We start from the raw sequence: 23,763 nt of genomic DNA, 5'->3' as shown, positions 1-23,763 counted from the left end.
CCGCGGCTCCTCTGAGGCGCGTCTCCTCTCCACCTTGTCATATGCCGTGGAAGTGAACCATCGTGATACTAACTCTTCATCTATACAAATTCAATTCACTACAACCCCTCGTTTCGTCTGCCGCGTTCATAGGGATGTATCGAAGAGCGGGGATGTCTAGATTTTTCTGTTATTAAAATTCTTACCGCTGGGGATTCGTGCTGAATTCCCTTCATGTGCATCATTTGCCGTTCGAACATGGCCGACTTCGACGAAAGGCCCGCAAAGAAACGTCGATTCTTCGACTCAGTCTCACCAGATACTACAACGAGCGCGTTGGCTAGTACTTCTGCAGAACAGCCTCAAGCAACAGGAGCAGAGCAAGGTGTTTCTGTGATCAACGATGGATTCGACCTTGCCACTCTTTCGGCTGTGATCGGGGAAGAACTTACAGAGCTGGATATCCAGAAACTGAAGTCCCTGAGTGGGAGCAATCTGGAGAGAGGTAAGTGTCGCGTACTTCGCATATCTATTATAAACCACTAATAGTTGTTTCCACAGCTATCAATATCTACCTTGACGGCTCTTGGAGGGTTCAAAGATCAGAGATCACGACCAACAACTCAAACGAGCAACCTCAGAAGTCGATCCTAGCACATAAGGAAGACGAATCATCTAGATCGGACACTGCGAAAACCGAAGCACGCCCTGCTCCGGAACCCAGATCAAATACTCCAGGCGTCCCTCCAGAGCGATACATGGGAGCGTTCGGTGCAACTGGCTGGGCGACCCGTAGCGGGTATTCACTGCTTAAGCATGGTGATAAAGTCGGGATTGAACGAGCCAGACCTCAAGCCCCGACCAAGCAAAAAGGTAGGGGCTTCAACAGCAAGAAGCATGATATCGTTGTGAGATTCACAAATCCCCGAGGAGAAGAGGTGGGAAGATTGGAGAATGAAACTGCATACTGGGTTTCGACATTGATCGATCAAAACCTCTGTCGCTTCTCAGGGACTTGTGTTTATGTGCCCGAGAGGATCAGGTCTTCCGACACAATTTACCTCCAGATCCGCTGTTACTTCCGTCGTTCAGCATTTGAAGAGAATGACTTGCTCAGGGTACAAGAGAATGACCGACCGAATCTCTTCGAATCGAAAGAATCAACGGGTGAGAAAGCACTTCGTCTTCGACAAGTCGCCTTGGTTCGGTTATTCGAAGATATCAATTTACATCCCACTACGGCCCCGAAAATTTCCGATACAGCTAAGCGACAAAGTATATTGAAGGCCGCAGAAGTGTCTGATCAGAAGGAGAAGAACAAATCAACCCAGCCATCCCGAGCGGTTGAGGATCCCGTTTCTACTCCTCCATCGGACGAGAATGAGGATGGCCAGGAGCTGGAACAGGACCAGCTCGACACGTTGTACAAGAAGGCACAATCCTTTGATTTCAACACGCCAGAAGCGGAACCAGCGGAAACCTTTGTTATGGAATTACGCAAATATCAAAAGCAAGCCTTGCACTGGATGTTAGGCAAGGAGGCCGACAAGAGAAGTGACGATCGAGAAGAATCGATGCATCCTCTCTGGGAGCAATATGAATGGCCGACGACAGATGCGGATGACCAACCGTTGCCACATTATAACCAGGATCAGTTCTATGTCAATCCATATTCCGGAGAGCTCTCTTTAGCATTCCCGGTTCAAGAGCAGAATTGCCTAGGTGGCATATTGGCAGACGGTTTGTGACGTCCACTCACTATTCAACTTAAACTGACGAAAACATAGAAATGGGTCTCGGCAAGACCATCGAAATGCTGAGCCTGATGCATAGTCATCGAATAGACGCCGATTTGCTTTTGGAGTCGGGCAAGACCAACAAGCTTACCCGTCTTCATAAAGCCACATCAACCGTTGAGAGTGCGCCGAGAACCACTCTAGTTGTTGCCCCGATGTCGCTCCTATCCCAATGGCAAAGCGAAGCAGAAAAGGCGTCGAAGCCGGGCACCATGAACACGCTTGTCTACTATGGCAGCGACAAGAGCGCCAACCTACAAGGTCTATGCAGTGGAGCGAATACTGCAGATGCTCCGGATCTCATTATCACCAGCTATGGCGTCGTGCTCTCAGAATTCAATCAGATGATGGCGATCGGGGGCAATCGGGGCACGCACGGCGGCCTTTTTTCTGTCGAATATTTCCGTGTCATTCTCGACGAAGCCCACTTCATCAAAAACAGGCAGTCGAAGACTGCCAAAGCGTGCTACGAAATCAGTGCCGTTCATCGATGGGCATTGACCGGGACACCGATCGTCAACCGACTGGAAGATTTGTTCTCCTTGGTCAAGTTCCTTCGAGTCGAACCGTGGAGCAACTTCTCATTCTGGAAAACCTTCATCACTATGCCGTTTGAGTCTAAAGACTTCATCAGAGCCCTCGACGTCGTCCAGACCGTGCTGGAGCCACTTGTTTTGCGACGAACCAAAGACATGAAAACTCCCGAAGGCGAAGCACTTGTTCCCCTTCCAACTCGGACCATTGAAATCGATCGAGTACAGCTCTCGCAGGCCGAGAAAGATGTTTACGATCATATTTTCTTGAGAACTAAGCGGACGTTGAATCAAAATGTGGAGGCAGGCACACTCCTAAAGTCGTATGCTACCATCTTCGCCCAAATTCTTCGCCTTCGTCAGTCGTGCTGCCACCCGGTCTTGACGCGAAATAACGACATCGTCCGTGACGAGGAGATTGTGGGAGCAGCTGCAGATCTTGCGACAGGCCTTGGAGATGATATGGATTTGAATGATCTCATATCAAGATTCACCGACAATACCGAGCAGGATGCCAACAAGTTCGGAGCGCACGTCCTGAAGCAAATCCAAGAGGAGGCCGACGTTGAGTGCCCCATCTGCTCCGATGAGCCGATGGTGGACCAGGCGGTCACTAGCTGTTGGCACAGCGCATGCAAGCAGTGTCTGCTTGACTTCATCGAACACCAGAAGGAGAAAGGAATCGTTCCCCGGTGTTTCAACTGCCGCGAGCCCATCAATGTTCGCGATATTTTCCAGGTCATCCGGCATGACGCAGATCCTGACGATGCTGATAAACCGAGCATTTCCTTGCGAAGGCTAAATTGCGACGCGTCCGCCAAGGTCACAGCGCTTCTCGCCCATCTGAAGCGCATCCGCCAGAAAGATCCTCTCTGCAAATCCGTCGTCTTCTCTCAATTCACGTCATTCCTCGACCTTATCGAGCCTGCGTTAGCTCGAGACCGCATCAAGTTCCTCCGGTTTGATGGGTCCATGGCGCAGAAGCAGCGTGCCGTAGTACTCGAAGAATTCCGTGCACAGCCGAAGAGCTGTGTGCTCCTTCTGAGTTTGCGCGCCGGTGGTGTGGGGCTCAATCTGACCTGTGCAAAGCAAGTGTTCATGATGGACCCCTGGTGGAGCTTTGCAGTCGAAGCACAAGCTATCGACCGCGTGCACCGTATGGGGCAGGAGAGCGAAGTGGGCGTTGTGCGGTTCATCGTGGAAGGGAGCATCGAGGAGAAGATGTTAAAGATACAGGATCGGAAGAAATTCTTGTAAGTGGCTTTGTTGATTTGGTTTGCATTGCGCACGGCCGTATGGCTAACATATGTGAAGAGCGAGCTCGCTAGGTATGATGAGTGACGAAGAGAAGAAGCTACAGCGGATCGAGGACATCAAAGAGCTTCTCAGTTAATCGGACAGCGGCAGTATCGGGGGATGTCGCGATGTCGGAAACGTTTCCTGTAATAGAGTAGAGGTCATGTCTGCAAAATACATCTGGCCCACGACAAACCCGGGAATCTGTGGAATAGTGTCCTGTGGCGATGTACACTTTTACAACCACAACGCGAGCAATCAAGACTCGCGATATTGGAGGAGAATCAGCCCTTATGGCTACATTGGAAACTAGAGTATTCACGATGCATCTCGCATATCAAAGCTAAACCCGCTGGGCGACTGCCATGCTCTGAATTATGAGCCGAGTGTCACAATCCTTCGAGGCGTAGAATTGCGAGACGGATTGGGGTCTCAATCCTTCTTGTCATCCTGCTCCAGTGCAAACCTCAATTGGCACCACTGTTAGGGTCGGTCAGCTTTGGTCTGCTCCGATTGGGTAGTTGAAGTTCAACCCTACACCAGATCAGTACCGTGTCGATCGGTTTAATCTTCTGGGGTGATCACCAAAGAAGAAAGACATCGACACCCTCTCTATTGTGGGACGATTAAATGCTCGGTGGACCGTAGACTTGAACAAGTCATTTGAGAGGCGCATTAGAAAGTCCCCTATATTGACCACGAAGGTCCCTTCCTTAGGTGGTACCCAAATCCATCTACCTTCGTTGGTTAACACCTGCAGTCCACCAACATCGTCTTGCCACAATAAAGTGAAGAGCTGGAGGCCGGTATGAGCGCCCACTCCAACGCTGTCTGCAGCCGACTCCTCTGGCGTCGGCGTCGGATAATAGTTCAGCACTCCGTCAGCCCCGGGATACGTAGTCCGGTTGTCGAAGTACGATTCGGGGAGATCCAACGCCAACGCAAAGATTCGGACCAGCTTTCGAGCGAGCGTGAGGCATGCCTGCCAATAGGCCAGCATGTGAGGCCTGAACAACGGCAGGTTTGATGTTTCCTCCCATACAAAGTCCTCGGCCCGAAGCCACTTCTTGACTTCCTCGGGGACTTCGGAAGCGGGCTTTGGATCGGGATCAATCGAAGGCTCGTAACGCCAGCTGAATGATTCACGGGTATCGCGGGAGACGGTGGGGTTGGCACGAGTGGACTGCGGAGCCGAATAGCCGTTGAAGTATTTGGATTTTGACAGTGAAGCCTTTTGTTTTATTTCGAGGGGCTGCTTGAAGAATCTAACGGTTGTCAATCTATACGACACTATGATCTCTACGACGATTTAGAACTGGACCTACGTGAGCGTGGACTGCCTGGCATCTTCAATGGTATCATTCGGAATACCATGATTCTTAATATAGAAAAAACCAGTATTGGTGAATCTTTCCAGCTAGCTCTATCTTTTCCTGAATATTCTCCGAGTCAAGATTTGAGAGGTCGATGATTGGCACTTCATTGTCTGTAGCGTTCCTTGGGCCTTCGTTGAGGATGGTTCGGAAAACCGGACCATATGCGGTCCGAAGCTCAAGTTGTGATCTCGAGGGATCACTTTGAATTGGCGTATCGCTCATGGTGAGTGATACTGGGGAGACTGATGAGTGAATGTGATGTTCCCAAGATAACGGTGCTATTCTGCGTTCATAGACGTTGGGATTTGAAAGGCGGATAGCTCAAACCCCCTCACTAATGATTAGACTTCGGGGACTAGAGACTTTGATTTGTTCACGCCTTGAATTTCACACAGTAGACGCTATTAAGCGGCTTCAAATGTGACCAGAAAGCAAGTCCATCTAGCAAGCGGTTGTCAAGGGCGATCAGAATCCCATAAAGTACCGGTACAGCTTAACAGTTAGGGAAGGGTCGATAAGTTATACAGTGTAAACGTATCAATTTCTGAACTCGTTATCAATACGATCCTCAGTGGAACATAACCGAGATGACTCAAAGTCATCCCGGAATCTGAATGGATGATGGGATGTACAAGTAGATAGGCATGACTCAAACACATCACAGCAGACTTCATAGAATCGTCGATATCACGAGTCATCAGCCATCAATCAATAAGTCATGACTTGTCTCGGAGCACAGGCCATGTATACTGCACTAAACCTATTTAGGATAAATGTCAACTTCATGTTCGACGTCGCGAATCGATTCGAAAGCTTAATGATATTTACACGAACTCTTCAGCATGCGATACACGATGCACTCGCGAGCATATCATAATTCCCAATGCCTTATTTGGACATCCTCTTAACGTCTCAATGGTGCTCACAGATGATGGATCAGCGGTGATCCAGGCGGCGGTGGCTTCGCTTGGAAGTGGTACAGCAGCGAATGTCCAGCGCATACGACAATTGCTTGGGCTCGAGGAGCTAGTAGTGTCCAATCAAGATGTTGAAAACAATAAGATGGGACCGAAGCCGCGAGAGAAATCCGCCCCTATATCTTCGAGAAGAGACCCGAAATCGACCGCCCTCCAGCCCCGGCCGACCAAGACGTCAAGATCCACGAAGCCTGCTCGCATCCACGAAGATACATACGAACTTAGCAAGAAAAACCAGCTTCTCCTCGCGACTGAGATTATAAACTCCGCCTTGCGACTACTCTCCGAGTCGGCGAAACCATCCGTCAAAAGAGCGTCGACCGGGCAGACAAAATCAAGCCACGCGAACCCTCCGTTATCACCTAAGAAAGTCGCCAATACCCGAATCAAACCATCTGTTACTGGTGCCAAAAAAACAATCTCTCCATCCGCGGAGAAGGGGCAGAATGCTGTTGCCCAACGGGTAGTTGCGGAATGCGCTCATGCAGCGTTCGCATATCTTGAAAAGCATATATCGAGCGTGGATGGGTCCAAAGATCTCCCTGCCTTGCAGTACGAGAATGGGATGATCAGTTTCATTGGAAAGCTGATATCGGCAAGACTGGACCCAATAGCGCTCAAGGAGCTGCATGTACTGAAGAGAAGGCTCGATTCATCGCCGGTTAGAATCACGGTAGCATCAACAAGTGGGCGCCCATCAGGGCCAAGAGGATCGAAGCAAACGAGTCTCGTATCGCTACTAACTGCCCCGACAACCCCCCCTGAGCCGGGTTTGCTGAATATCCTCATCTCACACCAACTTCTGGTGCTAAAGGCCATCGCCAACCGAGGAGATCCGGCAGAAATCCGAGCTAGTCTTCAGCATCTCCGGGCTGAGAGCAAGTCATGTCTTCAAACCCTTCTCCTTGAACAAGTCCGAAATCCTAAATTCGGAGCGAAGGCGTTCAAACAGCTGGATACATTGGCACAGACGATACTGTCGATGTGTCCTAGCATCTCCTCGTCTGAAGACTCAACTGTCGCGGATCGGAAACGATATCCTGACCCGGTTACTGTTCTAGAGTTACAGACCCTGGCGCTCCATACTCGACTGCGTAAAGGAACACTGGGCAAGCTGGATCCTTCCATTTTTGACGAAGTTCTTGAATCCTTTTCAAGATGTCTAAATGCCTATGTCAGACGCTGCCAGGCTAGCCCTGAGAAGAAGTACACATATGCTAAGGAATGCTATCAATTACTTTCGAATGACATCGACGATAAGGCCGCGGATCTCAATGATGGGATAGTCCAATCAATAAAGAGAACCCTCTGCGGTGAGGCACGGTCTGCGAAGTTGCTTGATGAAACTTTACGATGGACGGCCGGCACATCGTCTTCTCTTGCGGACACAAATGATGTTGTGTCTCTGATACGCAGCGCCACTGTTCACCTCGACTGTGGACAAGTAGATCCAACAACTTTGGACTCAGCAACCAAGTTGTTGGCAAATGATGTTGGTCCGTGTCTACCGAGAACCGAAATCGTGCTCGCTGAAGTAGCAGGATTTCGGAAAGCTGCGACGAAATTGCTCTGGGATACTTCAGCTGCATCAAAATCCAAGCAAGAAGAACCTGTCTCTGTTGATACTGGCCTGCTCTGTCGCGCAATTTTCAGCTCCGTCCAATTCTTTGCTGACTACACAGTCAGCCGTGAGGAGAAACAATCTCGGTCTTCTCTGTCGACGCGCATCACAAAGGCTTTCATTGATTCGGCATTGGTTGCCTGTCGAATCGGAGTTTCCGGGCCCATATGCTTCGATGAGCTGGACCTGACACTATCAAGATGTGTCTCGATCATTGGTTCTGCGATGCAGCGCAATGTGGATCAACCTTGGCCTCCTTCACTTACCCTAATCTCGAATATTTACTGGACATCATTCCTGAAGTCAAGGTCCGGAGATTCCTTGTCGCCAACCGCTCTCAATGCTCTTCGAAGATCGGTTAATGTACTGAAAAGCCACACTGATGTTGCTCGTCAGGATGAGTTGTTTCCTCTAAAATTGGTTACGCTGAGCAAAATCCTCCTCAATGAAGGAGAGATCGATAAATCTGCCGATAATGCGATAGCAGCGTTGAGGGGATGCATCGCCAACGGGCTATTGAACAGAGCAATGAAGTTGGCTGCGATCAAACCACTGCGAGAGATCTTCGATAGAGGTGGACCTTTAGAGCTTCCGGGCAGCTGTTGTCGCTCATTCCTGCAATCATCGGCTCTCCCAAGGAAGAGTCGAATAGCAGAGGTCGTCAACATGAGCCTGGACCTCGGACCAGGGGAACGAGGCTCATTGCTGGAGTACCTTCTCAGTGTGGCCTGCAATAAGGTCGGACTGTCAAAACAGACTGGTATGATCCAACAATTGGAAGATATCGAAGCACTTGGAAACGCCCTTCTCGAGATATACACCGACTCCGAGTTTCCGCTTCGAAGACGGCGGGTGGATACCCTCATACGAAGAGCGACTTCACACACTGGGAGCACGTTCTCCCAAGCTCTGCTCGATTTGTGCAAAGGAAATTCTATCGGACCAGTTAATCAATTGGCCCGCGATGAAGGATTAGTGCGGTACCAGCTTGATATAACAGCGACAGCCATCATGGTTGGTTGCTTGCAAACTCATCCTGTAAACTTCGATCGCGCACACGAAGCCATCGCCTTATGGCTTTCCCTTACCGACGGCATGGCTGGCGAACCTGACCCGGGGCAATTCCTAAACGACCCAGAGGCTACAATCGGAACTCTCCAGTCGAGTTCCGACATGTTTGTATTGCACGGTCAGTACGAGCTGCAAGTGCAATGCCTTCGATCACTGGTCGTCATATTAAATGCCGCTGGCTCTTCCAAAAGAAATCAACTGTTGAAGGCATACGTTTCACTGTCTCAGGCATATCTGTCCATAGGCCGTACTTCAGACGCAGGAATGGTCTTCTCGAAGTCACACAAACTAGTTGACTCTAGTCATATTGACACCGAGACGAAGCTACATTGGAACCTCGCCTATGGGCAGTACCTGCTCGCTCTGGGCAATATTGAGAAGTGCCGCGAAAGCTTCTCTGCTGCCGGTAACCTATTCGAAGGAGGCAAATTCTTCCAAGCGCTGGCGGAACCGACGGCCTCCTTGTCGGAAAGAATGAGAATCAGTAGGGTTCTTGTCGAAGCATGCTGCTTGCAGTCCCAGTTGGACGCTATGGACGGCTCTTTCGAAAGCGCGCTATGCTGTGCAAGGCGTTGCATCACATTGGACAGGCGCACTTGGGCAACGTTGGAAACTCGACAGAATGAGACAAACGACATATCTTCCCTCGGGCGCTTGAAGGCGAGCGAAGGGGCAACGTCAGAGCTATCCGACATCACAGCACCGGATTCGGACAGTGACGCAGCATCACGGCACCCGAAATCCCCCTTGATCATGTCCATGACCCACAATCGTTTGAAAGGCCCAGCTTTCTGGAGACTCATACCACCCATGATCCGGTCAATATGCCAGTATTCACAACTGCTAGCTACACAAGGCATCTATCAGGATGCCTTGTACTGGACTGACCAAGCCTACAAGGTGGCTGCTGCGATTTCGTCGGCCTATCTGAAACACAACATACTGGCTCAAAAGGCACGATTGCTCCTTGACTCCACAAGGCTGGAAGAAGCCGCCGAGTGCATCAATGAGATGAAAGGGCTCCATCCGAATATGCCAGATAGTGTCCATTCAGTCCAAGTCCACCTCACAGGTGCTGGGTTGGCGCTGGCTCTGGCTGATATAGAACGCGCAACTGAAAGCGTAGACAAAGCTTCCGATATGCTCAATAACTATGCTGAGAAATCCCTCGCATGGATTACGAAGCAACAACACCTCAGCCCAGGCAGCGATTTGGTGTCCGAAATGGAACAGCTCACACTTAACAATTCCTCCACCTCCAAGAGGAAAGGGATCAAGCCTGGGATCAAGAAGGCTCAAACGAAAGCCCCTCCGTCCAAGAAATCGGCAGTGAAAAGAGGCACTCGATCCGTCCAGCCGACGCCGAAAGATGCTTATGACGATGCCAATCTACTGATCGCAAATGAACAGGTTGCAATATTCAAAGCCTATTGCAATGTGAAAGTCGGAGACATTGACCAGGCGTTGCGAGAACTTGATTCCCTTGAAACAACCTTTCCCGCCATCGCCAGTCGAATTGAGTACCAGATGGCTCGAATCCATATATTGGAATCTCAGGCTATTGATGAGCTTTCTCGGGACGTCAGTCTCAGTGTGTTACCGGAATCGAGTATTTCGTATCCTTCATGGACTCAACTCGAATCCTCAGTGGCTGACCTCGCTGATTTGCATATCTCCCCTGAGCCGAGGCAGACAAGGAGCTCACCAAGGAAGCGACAGCCAGGCCGACCAGCAGCTAAATCCAGCCCAGCAAAGGGCTTGCTGATGTCACTAAAGTCTGTTCGTAGCGTGGCTATGGACATCATGCGAAGGGGACTTAAAACGTCTTCTCTGCACAACGGCTTCCAAGTTTGCAACACGGTGGCACACCTCACAATGCTTCTATCTGTCTCTGCATGTTCGGATATGGATGCAATGCACCCTCTTTTAGCTGCCTTTAGCCTTGATATACCACGGATCAATGCGGCTAAAAGAGAACAAAGCTATGTCCGAGCGGAGGCAAGAGATTCTCACCGCACAGCTCTTTTGACATGGCCACAAGAAACGACGCTATCCGACCCTCATTCCTGGCTTAGCATTGCTAGCTTTCAGAACGATTATGTTGACATCATTCCCTCCCAGTGGTCCGTCATTTCACTCAATCTGAACGATGCACAAGATGAGCTCTATGTTGTCAAGTACGAGGCTGGCAGGAGTCCATTCACCGTTCGTTTGCCAATGGTTCGTCATAACTCTCGAGACCAAGACGAGGACGTGTTTTCGTTCGAGTCAGGGAAGGCAGAGCTAGAAGAGATCATCGAGCAGTCGAACTGGAGTGCCCATAACGTCCCAGAGAACGGCAGCAAAGCCGAGAAGAAGGAATGGTGGGCCGAGCGGGAGTCACTTGATGCCCGCCTGCGCGACCTTCTGCTTAACATTGAAAACATATGGTTAGGCGGCTTTAAAGGTATTCTATCACAGCATTCCCGAGACGGGCGGCAAATGGCTCTGTTTCAAAGGAACTTTGAGAAAATACTGAACCGACACCTGCCTTCTCGCAAGGGACGTGGCGCGCCAAAGAAGTTCAATTTCGACGCTCGAGTGCTGGACCTTTTTGCGGGTTTGGGCAATCCGGACGGCCCTGGCGTTGATCTGGATGAGCATCTACTTGACCTTCTCTACTTCGTTGTGGATATTCTGCAATTCAATGGAGAGACCAATGCCTATGACGAAGTCGACTTTGACTCCATTTGCGTCGAAACCATTGAAGCTCTGCAGGCTTATCACGCCGGACTGGAGAACCAGAGCTGGGATCAAACGCATACGATTCTAATTTTGGATAAGAAGTTACTACCTTTCCCATGGGAATGCCTCCCATGCTTGGTTGGTAGACCAGTTTCCCGCCTGACTAGTCTCGACGCCCTCCGCTCTCGAATCCTGTCGATGACCGACCCGCGCGATTCAGAGCACGACATTGACAGCTATCCTGGGCACCACGTGTCCCTCAGCACCGGCACAAGCATTCTCAATCCATCTGGGGATCTTCGCGGCACCGAGGCCTCTTTGAAGCCTTTCCTTTCGACGCTTCCTTTAGGCTGGACACATCATGCGACGCTCCCCGAGCCAAGCCCTTCGCATACATCTTCCGATACGGCGTTGACCCGCATCCTCCAGGACACCTCTCTTTTGCTTTATTTCGGGCACGGATCCACCTCCCAATACGCTCGAGGCCGCGCCGTCCGTTCGCTTCCATCCTGCCCAACTACTTGGCTGATGGGTTGTAGCAGTGGTGGAGTGACCGACAACGGACAACTCGAGCCTCATGGAATGATTTTGAGTTATCTTGGCGCAGGTGCCCCAGCTATCGTCGGTGCTCTGTGGGACGTCACAGATCGCGACACGGATCGTTTCAGTGTTCGGATGGGCAGTGAGTGGGGACTATGGGAAGAACCAGAGGATTGGGAAGGGGAAAGAGGAAGACGAGGGAAGAGGGGCGGAAAGGAAAGACTGGAGAAGGCCATGCGTACTGTTGGCACTGTCAAGAAGAGGGTCAACGAAATCCAAGGAAGCGAGGATACGGTCTCCGGAGGCAACGCAGGCGACGCTAAAGACCAACCAAGAAGCCTGGTCGAGGCGGTTGCTAAAGGGAGGGAAGCTTGTTATTTGAAATATCTGAATGGAGCGGCGATGGTTGTGTACGGAATTCCGGTCTACCTTTCTCGTTAACGGATAATGATGGAAGCCATTCGGGCATAGTTGGTATGAGCGCAGTTCTATCTCGGTCTAGAGTTGTCTTAGAGAATTGGGATTCTGGATGTCGATATACCTCCTCTGTAGACGACGGGTTCTTGCTCTACTTCTTCGGCCCATAAATCATAGGAATCAGCTATCATTACAGGCGATCTAAAGAACCAACTTGGTAGTTCCGGGAGAGGCTACAGTCTTTGATCAGGCCCTAATTATATTTGATGACCATTTGCACCGCTTCTGTGCCCATCGATTTTTCGCGTTTCGCCAACTAGAAGCAACCTGTTTATGGCATGGGGATAGGGTCCGATTCAGAACTGGAGGGTTTATATTCTCACCAGGTGGTTCATCATGATCCAGCAATTTTTTGTTCCAGGAGATGTCAGGGTTCCGAGAAGCAATGACTCTGAGGAGCAGTTGATTACCAGCCTAGGAAGACATGCTATGTAAATCGTATATTAAGCGTCCGAAATGTATGAGTATCAGAGCCACTGTTTATATAACTAGAGCGGCTGTATTAAGACTCATTCAAGTCACAGACTGGAAAGAGCCATTCTGGTAATAATGACTAAATTTCAGCTTGACAAACCTCACGCTGTTTAGGCTAAGCCAGTGCTCATTTGTGGACCGAGTACTAATTGCACTGATTCCGCATCAGGGGCCTCCCAACACATTCGTCACCACTCACTAGAGGGTTTCGCAATTCTTGGAGATGGTGGCTGACGTTAGCCGTCTCCGAATGGACCTGTGGCTTCGTAACTGCACAATTTCCCTGTTTGGGCACCGGTTTACGCAGTGGCTGTTCGTCGAAGTTTCTGTGCGGTGTGAACTCTCAACGTTGGGCCGCGTCTTAAGCATGGGAAAAGTTTACGAATGCACCAATTTCTAACTGCAAATCCTCCTATCGTCGAGGGAAGCAGGATTTGGAGGTATGACTTGGGTGACAAGCGCTCTAGTTAAAGAATATGCTGGAAGAAAAGACCGCATGTTAATCAGTCAGAGAACAGCATCTGCCAAGCACGAGTATGATACCGCCCAGACTGGGGTCGACAAACCCCCAAAAGGGCCGCGGGCTCCAAACTAGGTATCCGACTCCACACGGAATCAGCAGTTGGTATTATAGTGTATGAACTAATTACGGCTTCGCAACGATTGCTATACAATCACCCCACTTCTCAGCTGGAGGAAACCTCGCTAATGTCTCAATGACCCACCCTTCTCGCCCAAGGCCCCTCCATAATCATACATCCATGGCCCTCAAACGTCCCCAAACATGCATCAAGAACTATCCTCGATCCCGTCCTCCGCAATGATGCTTATCGCAATCGCGCACTCAACCCCGCGAATGCATCGGGGCTACTTCGTCCGTCGCCGCCCACGCCCCACGCCCCAGCGAAATCGACGCTCTCGTTGCTCATGTGTCGGTATCCCCCCGCGGAACGGATTCCCGCGCTAGCTCCCGCCTGCGTTTGCGGGGCAGCGCCATTGCCCGCCATGGCGGGTGAGGAAATCATCGATGGAGTGCCGCCGGCACCAGCGTACGGCGCGGTGCTACTGGCAAATGGGTTTTTCGACGCAGTGGCGCTGCTTTGGACCGGCATTGTGGCGCTTCGCTTTGGACCAGCTAGCGCGGGGGCAGTGTGGGGTTGGGTGGCGGGCGGGGTTTGATCGGGTTGGAGCTGCTGGTCGGGTCGTGCGGGGGCGAGCTGAGGGTGGTCGTAGAGAGCAAGGATGGAGGATTTGTCGCGTCGGACTGGAGGGAAGGATTGAGTATGTTGCAGGAACAGATTCTCTGATGGCGGCGGTTGTTGCGGCTGCTGTTGCGACTGATATTGTTGCTGTTGGTAGGACGCGGGAATTGCTTGCATATAGTCGGATAGCGAGACGGGTACTGGAGTCTGGGTGAAGGATGGAAATTGAGGGGGGCCTTGGGGTTGTGAGTAAGGAGGGAAGCCTTGGGTGGCCTGCTGAGGTTGGAACGTCGACTGTTGTTGGACAGGTTGGGTTGTCGGTGGGCCGTAGGTAGGTTGGCCGAACGGATTCATGTTGGCGCCTGCTTGAGCTGAACCAGACCGTAGGAAAGGGTTGGCGTCATATGTCGGCGACTGGTTTTGGTAGGGATGGGATGAGAACGGGGTCGGTTGAGTGAACGTGCTGTATTGAGGAGGGATCTGAGGGACCGGTGGAGGGGTGTATGTTTGCAAGTAGGGGTTGGTCTGAGGCGGAGGTTGGGAATAACCGCCGGTATGGTGTGGAAAGAGAACTTGCTGTTGTGATTGGGCAGCGATGTTCAATTTGTCGAACGCGGACTCGAGAGCCGGTTGCTGAGGTTGCGCCGGCTGAGCCTGTTGTAAGAAAGGATTCGTGCTGGATAGCGGCTGGTGGCCGACACTCGATCCGGTTTGCAGAGGATATTGCTGCGGAGCTGGCTGCTGCGCATATTGTTGATAGGGAGCAGCAGACGGCTGAACCGGTGCTCCGTTCGGCATGTCGAATGGGTTATTCGAGGCCGTCTCAAGTGGCTTTTGTCGGTCGATGGTGATCCCATTCTTGGCTTCCTTCGGAGGGGGCGCTGGTGCTTGAGGTTCGGACGGAGAGCCAAGGTCGCCCATCTTTATTAGAGCATCCACCGTTTTCTCGAGATTGCCATTTTTCGTCTTCAACATGGCCGAGTTCCTAACCTCGTCGGCAAAACCCATATCCCGGAGCGCCTGGAGTTTGGAATCATAACTGCCGCCACTCGCAACATTCAGACCGAACACTTTTGATGCTTTGTTGATCGGAGGTGGAGACGGCTCCCGATCACGCTCTGCCTGTCGCGCATTGTGCTTCTTTTCGCCGCGTGACAGTGGAAATGTCGAAGATGCCGATCGTAAGCTGAAGTGAAACCGTTTGGAAGGTTTGGGGGGGAGCGGAGGAGGGTTCTCATCCGAGTTTGTGCTTCCCGTGTTGTGACGCGGTGCGGGTGCGGGTGCCGTCTTGGGTGCCGTCTTGGCTTCGTTGGACAGAGATTTTTGTTCGTACTTCTGTCGGATGTATCGCTCCATGACACCGTCAACTTCATCAATATCGAGGGGTATCGCGGGCCGAGCGCCCTTGGGGTTGAATCGATTGTTCGACGCGACGTTTCCACTGCGCTTCATGCTCTTGATCATTGTTAGCAACGCCAACGAAAACAACTATGCGTGACTTACATCCACTTGCTCGTTACTCCAACTGTCCATACTCAAGGATTTGACCTTGGAAATGTGCGTTCCTAGCTTGCGATGTAGAGCCGCGCAGCGCATACATAAGAATATGCCCAACTACCACCAATTGTAAGCTCACAGTGTATGCGGACGCCAATCGGCTGGAAAGAATCGTTTCGGAAATCCTGTAAATAAAGGAGACTTACACTCCAACTTGCCCATCCTGGGTTATGTTAGTTCTGATGTGGGCACGTTGATAGGGGGTTCTCACCTGGATTCTTCGCGCCGCAGTCCGCGCATCGATCGTTCCCAGGAACGGACTTGATCAATTCCTGCAGAGCTTTCTCATTGCGAGCCGCCTGCCGTTTCGTAAGAGGCAAAGCCATGTTTGCGACGGTAGTCCGACACCCCACACGGAGGAAGAGATGAGCAGGGAAGGACAGCGGGCGTGTGGTGGTTCGCAACAATGAAAATCACTGGGCGGATCGACTCATCGTGGATGAATAGTTTAGGTGAGAGGGGATGCGAAGGATTCGCAAGTGAGATGGGGAAAAACAAAATGAAAAGTTGGGTGATAATGGGAATTAAGTTAAGGTGTGAGACTGCGAAGTGCAAGTTGGAAGCTCGATACCTGCGCTACAAACACCGATCTCCGCAGTTCACTACAAGGTGGCATCCGGCCCCAAAGACATGGATCCCTCCGGCTGCGGAAGTACGGATTATCCAATATCGGTACGGAATGGGTAATATGGGTGGGATACTAATCCGTAATACGAGATAGGTTTGGAGCAGAGAATGATATTATGTGTTCATATCCATATCTTTTGGAATCAGATGTTTACTACCCGTCCAGACCAGATCGCATGGCTAAATTATTCCATGTTTTCCTCGTTTACACAATGCAGTGGGATAGTACAGCGGCTCAATACAGATAACGGGCAATTGACTCGGCTTTGCCTAGTCCAAAAGCCACCACGATAGCTTCCAATTACCAAATCTTCCAGGGCTTGGAAGTTGCAAGTGTCGCTTCAGAAATTCTATGAGGAGCCCCTTTTCGACAATTTAACTTCCTGTCGGACCTTCGTGGACTTATCTATCGGTACCACTGATAGTTCCTGGAGACGTAATTGCTGTTTACACCTACGTCACCATCCTCCAGAGTTGGTGATGAAGAACCAAAAAAGCGTTTACAATTCAATATGTGCGGCACGCAGGTGGCTCCAAACGTCATCGGTCGCAACAAAGCAGACAGAATAAGCCTAAAAGTGCCTTAGGATGCTTAGTCTAGAACGTCAATTGACCGATCGACCTCAAGAAGCTCTGAGAGGGAGATTGACGGTTGATTATTGCGTTCGAAAGTGTTGAAGTTCGAAGAGGATGTTGGCAGTGAATTCTTCGCTTTATCGAAAGCCACAAACACGTGATCCCAGCCCCCCAGCACGTGATGACAATCCACCAACCAGGTCATCACGTGTGATCAACAACAAAACCCTCTTTCAATTTGAAATTTCAGATTTTGAGTCTTCACTTCATCACAACTGCAACACACAATTCGAGGGAGGTGGGTTCAACATGAGCCCATCCAGCTTCAGACAATCCACAGCACTCTCTGGATCCATGGTCTGATTCTGGATGCAAGCCTTGATCTGAAACTTGCGTCTCTGGCTTGATTGATCTCAAGGCTTCGAATCTCGAACAATGTCACATCCACCGTTCGTGAAAAGTGTCACTGTAGAGAAGAACAGGATACCTGCCTTCTACGACAAAACAACATGTCACCCCACTACTTGCCTGCTCCTCGTCTACTCAATGGCGAAATAGCGAACTTCCAACTGTGGGAGATGGAAATAGGGTTTTAGCAGGCCTGCGTCTACTCCACCCTGTCATTGTACTCTTTTGGAATGACAGGACTATTTTACGACGGACATACTGTCCTTTACTTTGAGTCCAGCATGATTTAGAGCTGGAAGAACCGATGTTGATGTGTGTTCATTTGCTAGGCGAGCCGACTCACTTAGTCTCTTGGCCCTGGAAGAAGCGAAGAGCGGCAAACAGCACTATAAATTGGTGACCTTAGCAAAGCATAATAAAGAAGAAATATACACCATAATTCATCGTACCGCACTTTTGCACTGTCTCTGTGCACGCCTCGAACTCGTCAATCGCTGGTGATATTGGCATGTTGGATGATCATGCTCGACTGTGGCGAAGGTGGGGGACTCAGGGACGTGGCTTGACTCACAACCTCCAATCTGAAAATCCACAAGCAACCTTGACAATTTCATCATTCCATCACAATTTGCCCACCATCCATCCTTGACCACCGCGATTGAATATAACACTCCATACCATACTGCGCGACTCCCGACCACACGGATCCTCTCGCAAACATGGAGTCCGATGGAGAAAATGAGATGCACCTGGACGCAGCATCGTCCGATTCCGAAGTCGAAGACAAGGCCCCTCTCAAATCCGCCTTGAAGTCAAAAAAGGCAGTGCAGATAGCCCCCGAACCGAAGCCGTTCCTAGAACCGCAGCCGGACGCCAAGGACATCGATATCAGCCAGCTGCACCCGCTGTCCCCGGAGATCATTTCCCACCAGGCCACCATCAATATCGGCACCATCGGCCATGTCGCTCACGGGAAGTCGACCGTGGTGAAGGCCATATCAGGAGTCCAGACCGTCCGCTTTAAGAACGAGCTGGTACGGAACATTACGATCAAGCTGGGTTATGCCAACGCAAAGATCTACAAATGCGATAACCCAGCATGCCCTCGCCCGACTTGCTACAGGTCGTTCAAGTCCGATAAAGAGGTCGATCCGCCATGCGAGCGGGAAGGTTGTGCCGGCACGTATCGCCTTCACAGACATGTCTCCTTCGTCGATTGCCCCGGTCACGACATTCTCATGAGCACCATGTTGTCCGGCGCCGCCGTCATGGACGCCGCCCTCCTTCTGGTTGCCGGGAACGAAACCTGTCCCCAACCGCAAACCTCCGAGCATTTGGCGGCCATCGAAATCATGAAGTTGAACCATATCATCATCCTCCAAAACAAGGTCGATCTGATGAAAGAAGAGAACGCGCTCACGCACTACCAATCGATCCTCAAATTCATCCGCGGCACCGTCGCTGATGGCTCCCCCATCATCCCCATCTCCGCCCAGCTCAAGTTCAACATCGACGCCGTCAACGAAGCCCTCTGCAACACGATTCCCATCCCCCCCCGCAACTTCACCGCCTCCCCGCACATGATTATTATCCGATCCTTCGACGTCAACAAGCCCGGCGCCGAGATCGAGGACCTCAAGGGCGGCGTCGCCGGTGGCTCCATCCTCACCGGCGTGCTGAAGCTCGGCGACGAAATCGAAATCCGCCCCGGTATCGTCAGCAAGGACGACCAGGGCCGCATCCAGTGCAAGCCCATCTACAGCCGCGTCGTCACCCTGTTCGCCGAGCACAACGACCTCAAGTTCGCCGTGCCTGGTGGCCTCATCGGCGTCGGCACACGCGTCGACCCGACCCTCTGCCGCGCGGATCGCCTCGTCGGGTTCGTCCTGGGGCTCAAGGGCCATCTGCCCGCCATCTACACGGAGCTGGAGGTCAATTTCTTCCTGCTGCGCCGGCTGCTGGGCGTGCGCACCGCCGACGGCAAGCAGGAGAAGGTCGCGAAGCTGACCAAGAACGAGGTGTTGATGGTCAACATCGGCAGCACGGCCACGGGGGCCAAGGTGCAGGCCGTCAAGGCGGACGCGGCGCGGTTGGTGCTGACGAGCCCTGCGTGCACGGAGATTGGGGAGAAGATTGCGTTGAGTCGGCGGATCGACAAGCATTGGCGGTTGATCGGATGGTGAGTTGCTCTACGGAACGTTCTAACGGGACTGTTTCGCTTCAATTACTAGAGTTCAATATGCTAATCATATTCACAGGGCGAACATCGTGGCGGGCTCAACCCTCGAACCGATAACTAACTGAACATCAACAAAGCCATCTCCATCTGCAGGAACGATGACTCCGTGACGACTGCACGAATAGACATAGGTTTATGCGCATGACTGTCTTGACAGCTGGTTGACACATGATAATGGCGTTTGTCTTGTGAGCGCTATGGGGTAGCGGACGGTGCAATCGCATGGTCGAACTGAGCAGCCGAAGGCTAAGGAGAGACAAGGACAAAGTTTTCCATTAAAAGCATCCATGTCACATATCACGGCCTGAGGGTCAGCAATAGAAGACTTGGTAGCTCTCTGCCAATTCTAAAAGAAGTTATATTACGATCAGAAGTGACAGTGGCCAGGAATGGTCGAGGTTTCATTGCGTCTACCTATATGGAACCACCCGCTTGCAACCGGACAGATACCAGAATCTGGACCGTCGGCCATGTATTACGGGACTGCAACATCACCAGAACTCACGATCACCATGTTGGACCATAAACTTTGGAATGAATTGTATTTCTATCGACTCCGCTTGTGCGTGGAAATGGGTATATATAACCACCATGGCTTGCTCCGAATGTGCCCAAACCAACGCTCTGCGTGGTGGGAATCCCGCAATGAGCCTTGCATGATGTGAACCAGTCGAGAAATAGACAGCGCTGCCAGCGCGTTATGTTGCTGTACACAGTGCATGGCGTGCAATTTACGCCCCATTCAACTTCGACAGATTCGTGAGAACGGAGAGAAGACCTGTGATCTTAGCGTCAGTTCCTGTTTCAAATTTATAATCGAGGATGAAACTCACCAGTCGTTCCCTGCGTCAAAGTGGACATCGCATCAGTGTTGCGTTTCCCGACACTCACGGTCGTCACGTAGGGCACGACACCGTCCTTCTGCAGGTTGTTCGCCCATCGGAAGATGCCCTCATCTTCACGATCGTTCCCTGCTACCATCAGGAAATCCGGCATCAGGGCCTCTTTGCCTTTATTATTGTTCGCGTCCGTATCGTCAGGCCCTTCGCCCCTGACTGGGTTGAAATGGGGCCCATTGCCAGCACGTAGTTCGTCGAAGATATGCGTTGCTGCACTGCCTTTGCTCCAATCATACGGCTCAATCAGCACCCCTTGATGGATGTGGATTGCACGAATCCGCATCCCACTGCATGCGTCGTTGACATTGTTGGCACAGTCTCCTGCGAATGCTGCTGCGGCTTGAATGTCTTCCGCTCGACCGTACTTGAGGCGCAGGCTACAGTGATTCTCCTCAATGGTGCCTCCAGGGATGCGATCCAGGTAATACTGTAACACGTTCTTGACTTCGGCTTTCCATTCTTCCATCTTTTCAAAGTCGGCGAATCGAGTCCAAGCGTCCTGCCCCGCTTCCCGGGAAAAGCACCCATTCTCGGCGATGATTCCGAGACCAGGGACGCGAGAGAAGAGCCGCTCAAGATTCTCCGGCCGCTGGCCAGACATGATGTAGACAATGTTGCGGGTGTCAAGTAGGAGGTCGTTCAAGGTGTCAATGACCCGCTGAGGAGATGACAAGTGCACGTTGCTGTTCATCGAGGTAATGTTGGCGAGAGTGCCTTCATAATCGAGGATAAACAAACGGCGCTTCGTCCTTCGGTACCTATCGCCAAGCTGAGTTGCCGAAAGGCGAGGGATAGACATGGCGTCTTGAGTGTATTGGTTATTGTAGCACTTGCTTAACTGCGTGCTTAGTTCCGTGCACCACGAGCTACCTGTGCACTTGAGGACAATTTCTCGCATCTTTGTGTAGCGCCTTTCCTTCTCGGCGGCGTCCATCTCGAGAGCCTCCTTAATTGCATCAGCGCACTGCCGATAATTCCAGGGGTTGACAGAGAGCACGCTTCCGTCGAAGAGTGAATGACATCCAGTGAATTCTGACAGAATGACCGGGCCGTGTTGCTTGCCCCCATCCCGACCATCCTGACAGTAAATGAACTCATGTGCGGCCAAGTTCATCCCCTCACGAAGAGATGTGATCATAAGAACATCCGCGATGCAGAGAAGGCCAAGATATTGAGGGTATGAGATATCCTGGCGGAGGAAAATGAGTGGTTGGCGGGCCAGATTCGCATGCTGGGACTCAATGCGAGTGACAATGTCGGATACCGTAGCATTGAATGCAGGGTTGTCCGAAGCAGAAACGGCGACCTGGATGAGCACAACCTATGAACATCGTCAGAAAATGAGGGTTTTAAAACCGAAGAGATGAGCATGCCTTCTCGCGCCATTCAGGGTACTTGTTCAAGAACAGCTCATAAGCAAGCAATTTCTGCCTCACGCCTCGGACATTATCTAGCTTGTCTCGAGCAACGATGAGATGTTTATCTTTGTAACGCTCCTGCATCATCTTAATCCAATCCCCCACCTCCTCTTGGACACGCTCCTGTTCGATGCCCTTCGGGTCAATACCAATAGCAATCGACGACACGTTGACAAATCGATGCTCCAGTTGAACACCTTCAGTGGTTGCTTCAACTAGGAGCAGTCGGCTACAGGTGGTCAGGAAGTGGTCCGCATACTCTGAGCTCTGGAACGAAATCAAATTGGCTCCGAGCATGCCATTGAGGAGCTGATTCCGAACCGACAGGCACCGGAAGACTTCCGATGAAGGGAAGGCGGTGTGCAGAAAGAATCCAATCTGTGCGTCAGGGATCTTGTTTCGAACCATGCCCGGAACCAGGAGAAGGTGGTAGTCGTGGATCCAGATGGTGTCTCCTCGCTTATAGCATGCGATGATCTTGTCGGCAAAGGCTTGGTTGATGTTGACGTAATATTTCCACGAATGGTCCTCATAAGCCTTGCTCTTCGGATGGTCGGGGATTTGGTAATGGAGCACAGGCCAAAGTATGGTCTTGCAGTAATGATTGTAGTGTCCGTCGATATCACTGTCCTTGACAAAGACGGTAAGTGAATCGAATTCCGACTCCATGCGCTCATTGATCTCGTCTTTGGTCTGTTGCCGGAGCGAGTCTGTGGGGAAACCGACAGTACCCAGCCATATAACATTGTCCAAGGCCCCGGTATCAATTGTGGCTCGAACTGCGTTCGCTAGATCGCCATTGTTCTGGACAGCAGGTGCCACCGTCCACTCCTGACCCCAATTTGGGTCACTGCTCCCGGAGCGCGATGGAACTAGAGCTTGACTGGCGCGCCGGGACCTCGCAGTCTTGGCCCGATCGATCGCCTGCTGCTGCTGAGTGTACCGGAGAATGGTATCGGGCGGTAGTTCCGCAGCCCGTGATTTTGGTTGACGGAAAGGCAGAGCCGATCCCCATTCCGGGACATGGGAGTCGCTGCGAACTAGGCCGCCGGGGTTGTTGGATTTTGGAAAGTACGACCTGGCGCTGGGTTGACGCTTTGAGAAGAAGTAATCGACATCGTTTGAGGACGGGGTTTTGGGAGGGTCGGCTTCTGGGAAGAGGCTAGTTTTGACCTGCGGGACATCACTAACCGATCCCGTGCGAGTCCCAAGGGTAACTGGGCTACTGGGGTCGCTGGAAGGGAGGTTGTGAAAATCGACCGTGTTAGGGAGGAACCTAAACGAGATGTATTAGTTTTTGGCCGTCGAGTCCTGTGTCAATTGCCGCACTATTGCGCACCATGACGTAGGAAATGAATTAAGTTGGGAGGGGACAGGCTTACAGTGCGCAAACAAAAGTCGGCATGTTGGCGGTATATTGATTGGCAATTGCCCGTTCTCAGCGATGTCAAGGAAATGAATCAGTAAACCATCATCATTCTATACTAGCAGCGAGCTCAGGTAGCGAGAGGAGGGAAAGATGAAGGGTGGAGGTGAGATCGGAAAGGATGAAGGTACGGAGAGAGAAGAAAGGCGACAGCGAAAACATTGGCTGAATCAGGATGATAACAAGGTGGGTGAACGACGAGATATGAAATTGGTTGGTTGGAATGATGGACGGTGAGCCAGATGTGGAACTGGAAATCGCACGCGACGTCACTTCCTGATTCACTTCCTAGAAAAATGTCCGAATGAGCAGGGTGGGTGGCAAATTGACCAATTAACGTCAAATGGCCAAGCAGGGCAGGAACGTGGCCTACGCAATGTGCACTAGCCACCAACTGCTTGGCCCAGACGCGCCGCTAGCGATGCGGCGCAGCATATCACGTGCCTCGCATCGGACTTCAAACCGCAATTGCCATCACCGATTTAAAACCTTTGAAAGAGCCAATTATTCCTTGTGCAGTCGTAGTTTAACTCTTGCAACTTGCAAG

The 23,763-nt window shown here is 51.4% G+C and overlaps 7 protein-coding genes across 7 annotated transcripts; 4 read left to right on the top strand and 3 right to left on the bottom strand.

Moving 5' to 3' along the window:
* Positions 1-43: 43 nt before the first annotated feature.
* Positions 44-4,115, top strand: P152DRAFT_455122 (uncharacterized protein). The gene is made up of 4 exons (XM_033678734.1): positions 44-484; positions 541-1,719; positions 1,767-3,561; positions 3,623-4,115. Exons 1-4 carry the CDS (start codon positions 238-240, stop codon positions 3,699-3,701), a joined length of 3,300 nt encoding a protein of 1,099 aa, XP_033537049.1. The 5' UTR covers positions 44-237; the 3' UTR covers positions 3,702-4,115.
* On the bottom strand, positions 4,037-5,202 carry P152DRAFT_464282 (Clavaminate synthase-like protein; the record flags this gene model as incomplete). Its single annotated transcript, XM_033680554.1, has 4 exons — positions 4,037-4,084; positions 4,212-4,903; positions 4,976-5,021; positions 5,083-5,202. 4 exons carry the CDS (start codon positions 5,200-5,202, stop codon positions 4,037-4,039), a joined length of 906 nt encoding a protein of 301 aa, XP_033537048.1.
* Positions 5,203-6,042: 840 nt separating this feature from the next.
* Positions 6,043-12,354, top strand: P152DRAFT_390951 (uncharacterized protein; the record flags this gene model as incomplete). Its single annotated transcript, XM_033676068.1, has 1 exon — positions 6,043-12,354. One exon carries the CDS (start codon positions 6,043-6,045, stop codon positions 12,352-12,354), a length of 6,312 nt encoding a protein of 2,103 aa, XP_033537047.1.
* A 2,450-nt stretch (positions 12,355-14,804) lies between these two features.
* P152DRAFT_376060 (ArfGap-domain-containing protein) lies at positions 14,805-15,949 on the bottom strand (the record flags this gene model as incomplete). Its single annotated transcript, XM_033675614.1, has 4 exons — positions 14,805-15,521; positions 15,570-15,680; positions 15,770-15,786; positions 15,835-15,949. Coding segments are annotated over 4 exons (960 nt in total), but the record flags the coding sequence as incomplete, so codon positions are not given.
* A 2,028-nt stretch (positions 15,950-17,977) lies between these two features.
* On the top strand, positions 17,978-19,538 carry P152DRAFT_390217 (uncharacterized protein; the record flags this gene model as incomplete). Its single annotated transcript, XM_033676033.1, has 2 exons — positions 17,978-19,413; positions 19,493-19,538. The coding sequence occupies 2 exons, from the start codon at positions 17,978-17,980 to the stop codon at positions 19,536-19,538; spliced, it is 1,482 nt and encodes a 493-aa protein (XP_033537045.1).
* Positions 19,539-19,639: 101 nt separating this feature from the next.
* On the top strand, positions 19,640-20,171 carry P152DRAFT_185006 (uncharacterized protein). Its single transcript, XM_033674203.1, has one exon. It carries the CDS (start codon positions 19,863-19,865, stop codon positions 20,136-20,138), a length of 276 nt encoding a protein of 91 aa, XP_033537044.1. The 5' UTR covers positions 19,640-19,862; the 3' UTR covers positions 20,139-20,171.
* On the bottom strand, positions 19,991-23,463 carry P152DRAFT_455118 (uncharacterized protein). Its single transcript, XM_033678733.1, has 4 exons — positions 23,173-23,463; positions 21,746-23,066; positions 20,307-21,693; positions 19,991-20,251 (listed from the first exon to the last, which is right to left on the bottom strand). Exons 1-4 carry the CDS (start codon positions 23,193-23,195, stop codon positions 20,205-20,207), a joined length of 2,778 nt encoding a protein of 925 aa, XP_033537043.1. The 5' UTR covers positions 23,196-23,463; the 3' UTR covers positions 19,991-20,204.
* Positions 23,464-23,763: the final 300 nt, after the last annotated feature.

This window comes from Eremomyces bilateralis, assembly GCF_010015585.1.
Source record: "Eremomyces bilateralis CBS 781.70 unplaced genomic scaffold P152scaffold_3, whole genome shotgun sequence".
NCBI classification, from domain to species: domain Eukaryota; kingdom Fungi; phylum Ascomycota; class Dothideomycetes; order Eremomycetales; family Eremomycetaceae; genus Eremomyces; species Eremomyces bilateralis.
This window is presented reverse-complemented; position numbering and strand designations above follow the sequence as displayed.

Excerpts from the sequence above, each read along its gene's own strand:
- P152DRAFT_455122 (XM_033678734.1), top strand. The coding sequence starts at position 238 with ATGGCCGACTTCGACGAAAGGCCCGCAAAGAAACGTCGATTCTTCGAC. Across the intron at positions 485-540 it reads TGGGAGCAATCTGGAGAGAG|CTATCAATATCTACCTTGAC; the intron begins GTAAGTGTCGCG and ends TTGTTTCCACAG. Across the intron at positions 1,720-1,766 it reads AGGTGGCATATTGGCAGACG|AAATGGGTCTCGGCAAGACC; the intron begins GTTTGTGACGTC and ends ACGAAAACATAG.
- P152DRAFT_185006 (XM_033674203.1), top strand. The coding sequence starts at position 19,863 with ATGGTCGAGGTTTCATTGCGTCTACCTATATGGAACCACCCGCTTGCA.
- P152DRAFT_455118 (XM_033678733.1), bottom strand. The coding sequence starts at position 23,195 with ATGCCGACTTTTGTTTGCGCACT. Across the intron at positions 23,067-23,172 it reads CCGACTTTTGTTTGCGCACT|GTTCCTCCCTAACACGGTCG; the intron begins GTAAGCCTGTCC and ends CATCTCGTTTAG. Across the intron at positions 21,694-21,745 it reads ACCCTGAATGGCGCGAGAAG|GTTGTGCTCATCCAGGTCGC; the intron begins GCATGCTCATCT and ends CGATGTTCATAG.